The sequence below is a fragment of the Cnephaeus nilssonii genome (assembly GCF_951640355.1).
Source record: "Cnephaeus nilssonii genome assembly, chromosome: 13".
NCBI classification, from domain to species: Eukaryota; Metazoa; Chordata; class Mammalia; order Chiroptera; family Vespertilionidae; genus Cnephaeus; species Cnephaeus nilssonii.
Window position 1 is genome coordinate 70,682,764 of NC_137084.1, and position 12,684 is coordinate 70,695,447.

General features: G+C 35.9%; 1 protein-coding gene across 2 annotated transcripts in view; it reads right to left on the minus strand.

Moving 5' to 3' along the window:
- ATM (ATM serine/threonine kinase) overlaps positions 1–12,684 on the minus strand; it is a 145,104-nt gene that overhangs the window by 25,723 nt on the left and 106,697 nt on the right. For both annotated transcript variants that reach the window (XR_013814363.1, XM_079787341.1), the window contains exons 41-49: positions 10,866–10,953; positions 8,685–8,773; positions 8,488–8,590; positions 7,128–7,276; positions 5,652–5,756; positions 3,577–3,696; positions 2,777–3,011; positions 1,716–1,883; positions 545–658 (exon numbers count right to left, since the gene is read on the minus strand). Coding sequence is in view for 1 of the 2 variants with exons in the window: in XM_079787341.1 (XP_079643467.1) it covers positions 545–658; positions 1,716–1,883; positions 2,777–3,011; positions 3,577–3,696; positions 5,652–5,756; positions 7,128–7,276; positions 8,488–8,590; positions 8,685–8,773; positions 10,866–10,953 (1,171 nt within the window). In the remaining variant the exon portion in view is untranslated. The remainder of the gene's footprint in view (positions 1–544; positions 659–1,715; positions 1,884–2,776; positions 3,012–3,576; positions 3,697–5,651; positions 5,757–7,127; positions 7,277–8,487; positions 8,591–8,684; positions 8,774–10,865; positions 10,954–12,684) is intronic.

Here is a 12,684-nt window from a genome sequence, read left to right on the forward strand (position 1 = left end):
TGGGTACTGGTGGGAGGAAAAGGAAGACATATTTGAGCTTACTTTACAAATATGTTCCGTCTTGGGAGAAAAAGGAGACATGTAACACTTTCAACAATAAAGAATTTAAATTTTTAAAAAATTTTTTAAAATTGATTTTAGAGAGGAAGGGAGAGGGATAGAGAGATAGAAACATCAATGATGAGAGAGAATCATTGATTGGCTGCCTCCTGCACACCCCCCTACTGGAGACTGAGCCTGCAACCCAGGCTCGTGCCCTTGGCTGGAATCAGACCTGGGACCCATCAGTCCGCAGGCTGACATTCTATCCACTGAGCCAAACCAGCTAGGACAAGAATTCAAATTTTTAAAAAAATGCTCCTTCTTTTGCAATATTCTATCCCATTCTGCCCTACAGTTACAGAGAGCTATAGCAGTAATAATAATAATATATAATACATAGAAATCATACTTTAATTGCTTTTGAAATAAATTTGGCCTTGACAAAAAGGTCAAGTTTTATTCATGCTAAACAACTGACTTAATGGTTGTAAGAAAACCTTACCTTTTCTAGATAGGTCTGCATGATAACTGCAGGATTTTCTAAGCAAGTTTCTGCTAACCAGTTGCCACAAATCCTCAGACATTCTGTGTATATAAGTTTTAGGTTGGGATCATCCTGCATATAAAAAGCAAAATCTTAAAATCTTAAAAGCATTATCAGAACAATACAAAAATATCTTCCTCTTAGGGAAAAAAAGCAGGTTAACAATGTTTATCTGCTTTCACCACACAACTATTTTAATAATCCAAGTATATAAGTTTATGAAATATTCACCCTCTACTTTTTATTATTACTATTATTGGAATAACTTACAGTTATTGAGTACTTGTATATGCCAGGCACTTTCTAAGGGCTTTATGTATATTTACTCATTTAATCCTATGAAATGAGTGTTATTATCCTTAATTTGCAGAGTAGAAACTAAAATTGAGGCACAAAGAAGTTAGGTAACTCCAGGCAGCCTTACCCCAGGGCCCATATTATTAAACAAAGTTTAAACATCATATCATATTGGCTCCCAGTACTCTGGCATAATAATGAATCTTCTAATACTGGAAGATGCCATACAAATGCTCAATACCAGAAGTGCAGTAAGTTGATATTCACTAATCAGATGCACGTCAGAAGGACATTATTGTGATCACACCCTTTAACACATCATGATTCCTACAAATGCCTCTACTTTTGTCCATTGTGTGCTGGAAATAAAGCTTTAGAGCAGCCAAATCTTCAATAACTAATAGGAAATGATAGATAAAACATTAACATCATATTTTCAAAGTATGTGGATTGACAACCTAATTAGTCCAACTTGCTTATTTTAAAACTTTTGTTCTCTCAAGCATTTTTCTCTTAGTTATTTGGTATTTCAAATTTATAGTAACTTCATGTTTGTTTCCCACATGTCCTTCCTAAATCTTATAGGAAAAGGCATTGCAATAAATCAAATAAATCTACAAGATAGACTGATACAATTATTTCAAGTAGGAAAAATGAATACTTTTTCAACCCTTTTACAAATATTAATTTTTCAGACTTCTTTTTACAATTTCTTACTCATAGCAGTAATTTCAAGGCTTTAAAAACTGTGAATTTATTAATAATATTTAAAGCACAGTAATTTTTTTAATAACAGTAAAATACTAATTCAGCCAATAAAAAAGGAGTGAACCTCTGAACAACTGGCATCCAACTTCTTGATCATTTGCTTGAGAATACTCAGAGCCAGGCTCTGCTCCTGCTTTGCCCAGAATACTTGCGCTTCCTCCAGCTGCCACCCGGAAACTCCACAACTAGTTGAATTATATTGTTTAATTTGGAATATTGCCCTTTCAGGGAGCTGAAATGAAAAGAACATATGGGAATAAATACTTTCACTATTATTCCTACTAGGATTCATTGAGTTCTTGACTACTTGTCAGAACTCTCCTAGGTGCATCTCCACCAGCCTTTCCCAGCCCTCACATCTGCCTGTTTTTCTCACATATATGTATGGGTATACACAGTACATAAAATCATTAAATTGGTAGGTACCTTCTCATTTTATAAATAGGAAATTGAGGCTTAGAGAAGGTAAGTACCTTGATCAAGGCTTAAAATCAGATCTAATTCCAAAATGGAAACTTTAGCTTAAACACTTATGCTATACTATATATACATATATATATATTTTTTAAAATATATTTCTATTGATTTCAGAAAGAAAGGGAGTGGGAGAGAGAGCTAGAAATATCAATGATGAGAGAGAATCATTGATTGGCTGCCTCCTGCATGCCCACAACTGGGGATCCAGCCCACAACCTGGGAATGTGCCCTGACCAGGAATCGAACTGTGACCTCCTGGTTCATAGGTCAACGCTCAAGCACTGAGCCACGCCAGCCGGGTGCGATACACTATTTTAAGTGATCTCTGTCTCTCAATGACATTGCTTTCTATGTTCTTTTCTTTTTTTAAATATATTTTATTGACTTTTTACAGAGAGGAAGGGAGAGGAATAGAGAGTTAGAAACATCGATGAGAGAGAAACATTGATCAGCTGCCTTCTGCACACCCCCTACTGGGGATGTGCCCGCAACCAAGGTACATGCCCTTGTCCGGAATCGAACCTGGGACCTTTCAGTCCGCAGGCCGACGCTCTATCCACTGAGCCAAATCGGTCAGGGCGCTTTCTATTTTCTAGGTAATAAAAAACCAGTCAAGAAGTGAGATGACATAGTTTTAAATTCAATTACCTGGGTGTTCTTGAAAGTTCGGGCTAGTACGGAGAGTTCCACAAGGTGCTTGGTGAGAATGTCCTTAAAACATTCCCTTTGGGAGTTCTCCATTTCCTTTTCCATCAAGAGCTCCAGGATGACTGTGCGCAGAGCCATGACAGGCTCCTGGAAACTAAAATCACTGTCTTTGAGGAGCTGGGAGTGCTTCCGCCACTTAATGTACACCTCAGAGGGTGGCCTTTCCGTGACTGACCTGAAGGCCGAATCACAGGATGTGAGCAAGAGAAATGGAGAAAAATGTGCTATAATGCAGGGTCTAAACTTAAGATATAATACAAAGGAGTTTATTACAGTAACAGGAATGGAACTTCTAAATAATCCAAAATAAGGATCAAAGTTTAGAAAACTACAAAATGGTCCAGCAAACAAGAGAATGGGCCCCATTTTTAGGAGCTTTTGTATATACTCTGCTTTGCTATGAAGAGTATATACAAAATGACACCAATGTCAATGCAGTGCTACACAGAATGGAGAAGAATACGCTATAGCAAAAAACATGAGGAAACACTTCTACCTGGGGTAGAAAAGAGAAAACGCTGTAAAGAGGAAAGCATATAATACTAAATTTTAAAAACTTGAATTTTTACATTCAATATTTTTGAAATATTTATTTTAATAAGAGTACAGTTCACTAGACTAATCAATTTACAACTTGATGAAAGGAAAGAAACAAACCTACTGCTGGTCTCTATTTCTTAAAGTCACAGCTGGAAACAAAAAAGCCCCTGTTGAGGCATAGAGTCATACGAGTCACATACCTTGAGAAAAGCTCCCCAATGCTTTCGAGCTCTCCAATGGCCTGCAATCTGCTAAGTGTGGGGTAGAGTGAATACACAGACTCCAGGCTGCCCCTACACAACTCTTCTACTTCTTTTACTCTAGTGGCAGAACAGACAAGACAATTACAAAACTAGGAAGAGGTTTTCAGGAAGATAAAAGTTCTCATCCTAGGCTTCAATTTTTATCTAATAACTACAGACCTGGTGCACGAAATTGGTGCATGGGGGGTGGGTCCCTCAGCCCAGCCTGCACCCTCTCCAATCTGGGACATCCCTCTCACAATCCAGGACTGCTGGCTCCCAACTGCTCACCTGCCTGTCTGCCTGATTGCCCCTAACTGCCCACGTCAGACTGCCAGCCTGATTATCCCCTAACAACTCCCCTGCCAGCCTGATCGACGCCTAACTGATCCGCTGCCTACCCAATTTCCCATAACTGCCCTCCCCTGGTGGCCTGGTCACCCCAAACTGCCCTCCCTTGCCAGTCTGTTCACCCCTAACTGCCATCCCCTGCTGGCCTGGTCGCCCCCAACTGCCCTCCTCTGCAGGCCTGGTCACCCCAACTGCCCTCCCCTGCAGGCCTGGTCTCCCCCAACTGCCCTCCCCTGCAGGCCTGGTCTCCCCCAACTGTCCTAACCTGCAGGCCTGGTCCCCCCCAACTGTCCTACACTGCAAGCCTGGTCCCCCCCAACTGCCCTCCCCTGCAGGCCTGGGCCCCCCCCCACAACTGTCCTACTCTGCAGGCCTGGTCACCCCTAACTGCCCTCCCCTGCAGGCCTGGGTCCCCCCAACCCAACCTCCTGCCCTGCAGGCCTGGTCGCCCCCAACTGCCCTCCCCTGCAGGCCATCTTGTGGCGGTCATCTTGTTTCCACATGGGGGCGGCCATCTTGTGTTGGAGTGACAGTCAATTTGCATATTACTCTTTTATTAGATAGGATAATAATATTTACTAGCACTGGCCCAATGCAGTGAAAACAAAGTAAGTTTGTTTGAATCGTACAGACCTAGATCCAAATCTCAGTGCTGCCACGTATGGCTAGAAAACTGGGCACATACTGGTTTCCTCTGAATCTAAGCTTTTCTCCTCCAGAATTATTTTGAACATTAGACAATATATATAAAAAAAGCCCAAGTGTCTAGAACATAATAAGCACCTAAACGGTAACAATATTATTTCTGTCTCAAAATACAGGATTTAATAGGTAACTAGCTATTGTTAAACAAAAAACGTTACACTTGTTTAGTCTGTAATAGTAAATACTTTAAGGTGCAATGTCTCATTTGTGCCCCATAACAAGACTGAAGTATTGACTTTATTTTACAAACACTAAAACAGGTATATTCCATACAACTACTAAAGGAGTTAAGATTAAAACTCCCAGTGAACTGGTCCAGAAAGAAAACAAGAGGTGTGGCAATCAACAAATCTTTGAGAGTTCAGCATAAAAAAATTGGCCTTGGTGTCGCAAAGGGAATTTTTTCAAAGGAAAGGACATATTTGAACTACATAAACAAAGAAAAATGTATTACATAAGAAAAATAATGTAACAATTTATGTAAGCACCTAGCATCTGAGCATGCTTCTACATTTAAAACAAAAATAAAAGCACTGTAATATATATTTGACAAATGAGCATTAAAGAATTCTCTAACATATAACATTGAAAAAACAAAGAATACTTTTTCAAGATACAGGAAATAAGATAGGCCCACCCACAATTCGCATAACAACTTGCTTGCAGAAGATAAAACTCATCTGAGCACTCATTTTTCAGATATGCAAAAGGTAGGAAATAGCTAAACCTTGGATACTATCCCCATCCCCCATTTGCACTGTTTGAGTTTCAACACTAATTCACCTGAGTTTTTATTACACAGAGAACTTTTTTTGAGAGGAAGGCAGAAATGACAAAGAAACTACCTGACTATAGCCACCAAGCTCTTATCCCTTCTTCACCAGTGCAAATCCTTAAATTGAAATCATTTGTCAAGTTTTCAGAAAAGAAGCCATGACATTAAATGTTAAAATACAATAACTTTCTTTTTGTAATACCTGGCATATTTGAGACTTTCATAAAATGTGGAGAATTCTCTATCTCTCAGAGACTGCAAAGCATTGTACAATGATTCGTGGTAACTTGTTCCTTCTATGCCTTTGCTGTGAGATAATTTTAAAAATAAAAGAAAAAATACATTTAAAAACAGAATCTTAAGATATGCATGTATAAATAATTTCATCAAGAGACACAATTTTAAAACTAAAACTGAGATTTCTCCATTAAAAAAGAATTTCTAGAAATTTCGGTTAAGAAATACAAAATATTTGGTCATTTAAATTCTTGAAGCAGAAAAAAATGTTTCTCACATACTGTGTGGGATTCTAAATACGCTATATTTTCACTTTTTCATTCATTAAACACCAACTATGTGCCAGGCACTAGGTACCAGGTTTAGATGCAAAGTCAGATCAGATTCATTTTCATGGAGTTTATGTTCCAGTTTGGAGAAGATGGACAATAAATAAGAAAAATATCAGGTAGTGACAAGGGAGATGCAGAGAATTAAAAGAGAGTAACAAAACAGAACAACTATTTTAGGATGGGTAGTCAAGAAAGGTGTCTCTGAGATGTGACATTATTAAACTAAAATCTGAATGACAAGAAGCCACACACATGGTAATGGGGAAAAAGAAGATACATGTAAGGCCTTTAGGTAGAAACAGCTTGGCCTGAAGAAAAAGTAGAAAAGACCTTTGTGGCTGAAATAGAGCAGGCAAAAAAAGCACAGTATATGGTGACTTATAGAAGCAGGCAGGAACAAGCTCACAGACTATAATGTTTTAAAAATATGAAAGTATATCTCTAATTTTATAGTAATGTAATAGTTTCAAATTGGAAAGAAATGCCCATTAGTAAAAAAAAAATTTCTATGAAGTCATTTAAACATACAGTTAATAATGATTTAATTTTTTGTTGTTTATCTCATCAAGAGACTTTTTAACATAGATACAAAATCGTTTATTAATTAGGTATTTGGTTTTTCATTCAGAAAATGAGGTGATCCTACAAATATTATCGTCCTGTGTTAGTAATATAGCAGTGTTTTTTTATTAAAAAGTATTTCATAAATAAAGGTAAACAGTCTTTTTGTATACCATCCAGTCAATAAAAGTGCTATCTGATTAACTAAAATGTTTGCAGCAGGGAGTGGGGAGGGAAATGGATATAATTTTCTTTGAATTTATAAATATAAGTGAGAAGATTCTCATGTGAAAATACTTTTTATATTTCTATTTTCAAATATACTTGGGGATGGGGGTAGAGTTATCCTAATGGAAGAGAGTGAAATTCAAGTCTAGGTACATCAACTGCTTATTGCTATCTTATTTAAGCATGTCAGCATATCTTCAGCTTGCAAGATCTCAAAAACATAAAAACAGAAATCCTGTTATATTCTTAGAGCAATATTTTAAAAGTGTATTGTTTATAAATGGAGAAATGATGATTTAAAATGTCAGAGTTCTTCTTACTTAACAGAAATGCAGTGGTCCCATTGCATATTCCTCCATGCTGCTTGGTAATGAAGTTCCTGTAGTTCAGCACACCACTCTTTATTTTCATCATCTAATCCTTTTAAGTAGACAGAAAGAATATGACAAAGTCCCAAATTCTGCAAGGCCTGAGCAAGAGTTAAAAAAAACCCACAAAAGTAAGTAATCAAAGATAACAGAAAACTAGAGAAATAAACTATAACAATCAAACATGCAAAATAACCTTTAAAAAAGTTTAGTAGTGCACAATATTTCATTTAAAATTCCGAAGTAACGAAGTAAATGTTCCCCTCAAAACACAAAGATAGAGCTCAAAGGACTCTAATACTTGATGGAAGAATGGTTAAGGAATAGTAACCAGTAACAGAAATGATATCTTCTGGAACCAGCTCTAATGCAAACTATTAGAAATAGTTCACATGAGATTATCCAAGTGGACTTAATTCACTACCTAGTACATTGTACACCAAGCATGTCAAACTCGCAGCCCACGGGCCGATGCGGCCCACAACAAGTATTTTTGCAGCCCAGCCAATATAACGGTATGCAAGAAACGTTCTAATAAAAATTTTGTAACTTAATTTTAATAATATCCTGTTATGCATAATTATTAATAACGAACTCCAATGTTGGCTAATGACTGATTACTATAATTATGTTGCATTAATTTCCCTTACATGCCTTATGCACAGGTGCACCATTTCTCTCCACTAATACTAGCAGTGAATATTTTAGCAGCCAATTGCCACGTCATTAGTCCTGTACTGACTTGTTTGGTGTGTGCAACAGGAAATATTTTGATTTTGGAGAATAAGAAAAATAGGTTTATTTGCGTTACGCTTATTAATTTGTGCAGTTATTCAGTGTCTGCTAAGTTAATGTTCAAGAAAAAATATTAATTTTTATTAAAATGTTCTATTATTTTATGTTAATGATTATTCATTTATTTCAGTTCTTTGTATTCAGCATGTCTCTATCAAAATAAACCTATGTTTCTATAAAAATTGAAGTTTTTGTTTTTTTTGCGGCCAACATAAACTTAAACCTTGTTTATTTGGCCCGTGTTAGCCTTTGAGTTTGACATGCTTGCTGTACACAGTCAAGAAATATCTTCTACTATTAGCTAACAAGATTATCATTAACACTATCTCTTAGGTCAGTGACCTGTCTTATTTACCTGTGCGTCCCTCTGACTTTTTAGCCCAATGCCTGAAAAAACACATAATTTTCAGTCTTATACCTAGAATTTATCGGACTACATAAATATTCCACTGACACCTGAAATCATCTCAGCACTACACTTTTCGTGCTTTACTAAAGCAGGAAAAAAAAAAAATACCTGAATGATTCCCGCCTGGCGGGTTGGCGAAGTGATTGCTGTCTCAAGGTCATATGTTACTAGGGCTTTCTCCCACATTGCTTCATGTTCATATGTTCGTAGTCTATAAAGATTTAAAAATACCGTTGAGTTTTACGTGTATGTAACTCCTTTACGAACAGAATTACAATACCATTACCTAGATAAATGCAATATACCTCGTAAGGGGTTGTAGCATTTTCCCTCCGCCACAGCCATACAGACTGTCTGGCTCCCCTATACTTCTGTAGATTTCTAAGAGCAGATCCTAAAAACATGGAAACAACAAAAAATGAAGAGGAAAACTATCACTTTATGAAGTTAGCAAACTGGAAGTTTACCAACATGTAAATCTCAACTATAAATGCTATTTGTTATAAAGTAAAATATATTAAAATATATACTAAAGATTTAGATTAGGAACACAAAAAGATCCCAGAAAACCAAATGACAATGTAATTAATACCTGAGAAGAGTTGCTCACAATTTAATGAATTAGGTAAAAAAATTAATCCCAACTGACTAGGCTTTTAAAACATGCAAAAATAATCATTAAAAACACACACACTAAATAATCCTATCAATAGCTAAAACTGTAGATGGGGAAGTTACGTTCTGAAGCAAAGTCTGATTCTTAAAAATGGAATTTAGTAAAAACCACACAAATTCAAATTTGCATTGTTATAATTGGTAAAATGTGATATGGATAAAGAAATGGTTTGATGACTCAAATCTTTGCTGTAAAATTTACATAGGAAAAATATAATTCTTTTAAAATCATCTCAAAAAAATAAAAATTGAAAAAGAAGAAACTATATTGCATAGAAATTCAATAAAGCAATTTAACTGCCTAAAAGGTGTTTGCTTTGAAGGACATTTCTTAAATAAAAATTCATTGATATTGGCATCATTGTATAATTGTAATTAAACTGTTTCTATTCATAAACATGAAATCAAGTCTGTGTTAAAACATTTAGTATTTAAGCCTAGCACCGTGCCTGGTACACAAATAATATTCCAAAAACTAAGTAAAAGAGGATAAGAGTATAAAGAAGCAAATAGGGAAGAAGAAAAATTAGGAGAATGGAATTTTAAAAAGGTAGATAGAACATATTTTAAGCAAGGCATGGTTGATGATGGTGCCAAGTGTTAATGAAATGTTAAGAAACATGTTGAATGAAAGGTGACCACCAGACTTAGTAACATGAAGTTTACAGGTGCCATTAGCAAGTGCTATTCAGTGGAGAGAGTGGAAGGAGAGGAAATGGAGACACCAACTACAGAGAACTTTTTCACAAAGGTTTGCTTTGAAGGGATGGGAGAGAAAAAAGGACACACACACACACACACACACACACACACACACACACACACACGGAAAATGATTTTGTATTAGTTTGCAGGAAAATGATTTTAATAAGAAAGGTTTGGTATGTTGAGAGAGGGCACAGCACAATAAAAATTATTTTTCTGAAAAAGAGTTGTTGAAAACCAAAGCACAGGAAGAAGGATTAGTCTGCGGACAGGAGGAGGAGAAACCATTTCTCTACGATGGGAGCAGATGCAGGGAGATTTCTACGATAATGGGTTGTGGTGGGGTTTCCTGTCTATGTCACCCGCTTTCTCCCGAAGTAGGAGGCAAGCTAACGCTAAAACAAAAGCAAAGCAGAAAAGAGCAGAGAAATTGAAATTGTCATTTTAGAGGAACAAGTTGACCTCAGAAATTCAGTAAGATTAGGCCAATTTAAGAGTAGGTATTAAGAAATGTACTGAAGGCCTGAGATGTAACATACAATAAACAAGTAAAGCAATAAATATGTAATTATAAATGTTAAGTACTATAAGGAAAATGAAAAATACATGGTATCACTCTATGATATAGGTCAGTGGTCGGCAAACTCATTAGTCAACAGAGCCAAATATCAACAGTACAATGACTGAAATTTCTTTTGAGAGCCGAAAACCGACTTCTGCGCATGGGCCACGAAGTTTCAATCGCACTGTACGTGTGCGCCCACACGTGGTATTTTGTGGAAGAGCCACACTCAAGGGGCCAAAGAGCCGCATGTGGCTCGCGAGCCGCAGTTTGCTGACCACTGATATAGGTGGTTTTACATCAATCTTTCCAATAAAGGAACTCAAGGTTGGAAAGGTTAAGTAATAGGTGCAAGATTATACAATTTAGTGGTAGAGTCAGGATTAGAACTCAAATTTTCTACTCCAAGCTTCAAACCATGAATTTATGTACATTACAGTCCAAACTTCAGTTTGAAAATGAAATTATATCTATATAGTCTCTATAACAATAATATGAAGTATAAAATAAATATTATCACAAATAGTAGGCCTATAGTATTTACCTGTAAACTTATTCCAGTTTCTTCTTTACTTTTTTCACTCAAGCTAGAAATGGTTGTGCTTTGGCTTCCCTCTTCAAATCCAAGATTTCTGTTTGTCACAGAACACTTACTTTAACGAGATGCTTGTGAATGCACAGACTATAGACTTTGATGGAAAAACTAATAATGGTCACAAATAAAACATAGTAAACCATTTATATTTTAAAACATAATACCACTTAGGCCTAGAATGAAAAACAAATTTGTGAATATTAATTTTTCAATGAGAATTAATATTAATGACAATGTTATGGATGGGAAGGCTACATCCCAAAAATGCTTATTTATATAAACAGGCCTGTTTAAAAATAGAGTAGCTGCCACCCAATTCAGTTCCCAACTGTTCTGCCAGTAGTTTTACCTAAAGTTCAACCTCATTAATAATCACAGGCACACAAATTAAGATCACACTAAAGCACCACTTAAACCTGACAAATGGGCAAAATTTAAGATGTCTGATAATATTGTGTTGAGAAACCTACACCCAAGATTTTAAACCTAACCAGTAGTAAAAAGGAATAGAACTCAGATTTGTCTGTTCTTAGGCCTTAGCTTTAAACCATGCATTTATATATGATATTCAGTCCTATAAGTAATTTCAATTCCAAAATCATGCTACCTACACAGTGCCTATAAAATACTATCATATGTGACAGCACCTCTATTATTTACCTATAAACTTATTCCAGTTTCTTCTTTACTTTTTACACTCAAACTAGAAATAGTTGTACTTTGGCTCCTTTCTTCAAATGTAAGCCTCCCCTATTTATCCACTTCTCCTCACGAACCACATTCATTTCTGAGAAGCATGCAAATTGGTATAACCACTTGAAAAAACAACTTGGCACTCTCTTATAAGGTTGAAAATTTACATAACCTACAACCTAGTAATTCTACACTTAGATATCTCTCAATGACAGGGGAATGGGTTAAATTAACTGGCATATTCTCCTACTGGTACACTACATGGCAGTGACAAATTGATGAACTATAGCAACACACAACATAAACAAATCTTACAAAAATATTAAATGAAAAAACAAGCTGTAGAAAAGTACACATAATTTCTTATAATGCTCAAAAATAAGAAAAACTGCAATATATTTATGAGTTCATACGTAACAATATCATCTAAGCGAATGATAACACAAGACAGAAGATAACATTTGCATCTTGGAGGGAGCACAGAGGGATGGGGCAGAGACCACGGATTAATATAATGGGGCTGACAACATTCTATTTTGCTTTATAACCCTTATACATAGATACTGCATATATTTCCTTATTGGCAAGTCATACAGGAAAAAGTCAGTTTTTAGAGAAGAAATCTGGAAAGTAGGAAAGATATTAGAGAGTATGACTCTAGTCTACGACTGTCATTCATCAGGCACACGGAGTTGCCAGGACTTCTGTCAGGAACATTAAAATGACTGAGGATGTGAACTAATAATACCTATTGTCCAAATCCTGTTTTAAAATGTTTTGACTTCTAAAAAAAATATGGACACTAAATATTGAAATTTTATATTTTCTCAGGGGCAAGTTACAAGTAAGTAAAACTTCACATGTATTTTTGGAATAGCTAGTATGGAGGAATTTTGATATTAAATAACAAATAGAAAATTTAAGAGAGCAATTCACTTCTTGGACCTGACAATGTTTGTAAACTGTTGATTTTGTTTTTGCTCACAGTTATGATTTCCCTGATCACTTTAAATTTACAAAGTCTCTATTCACCTGAGCTACTGAACAAAACTGGAAATCCCTACATTTTACACAC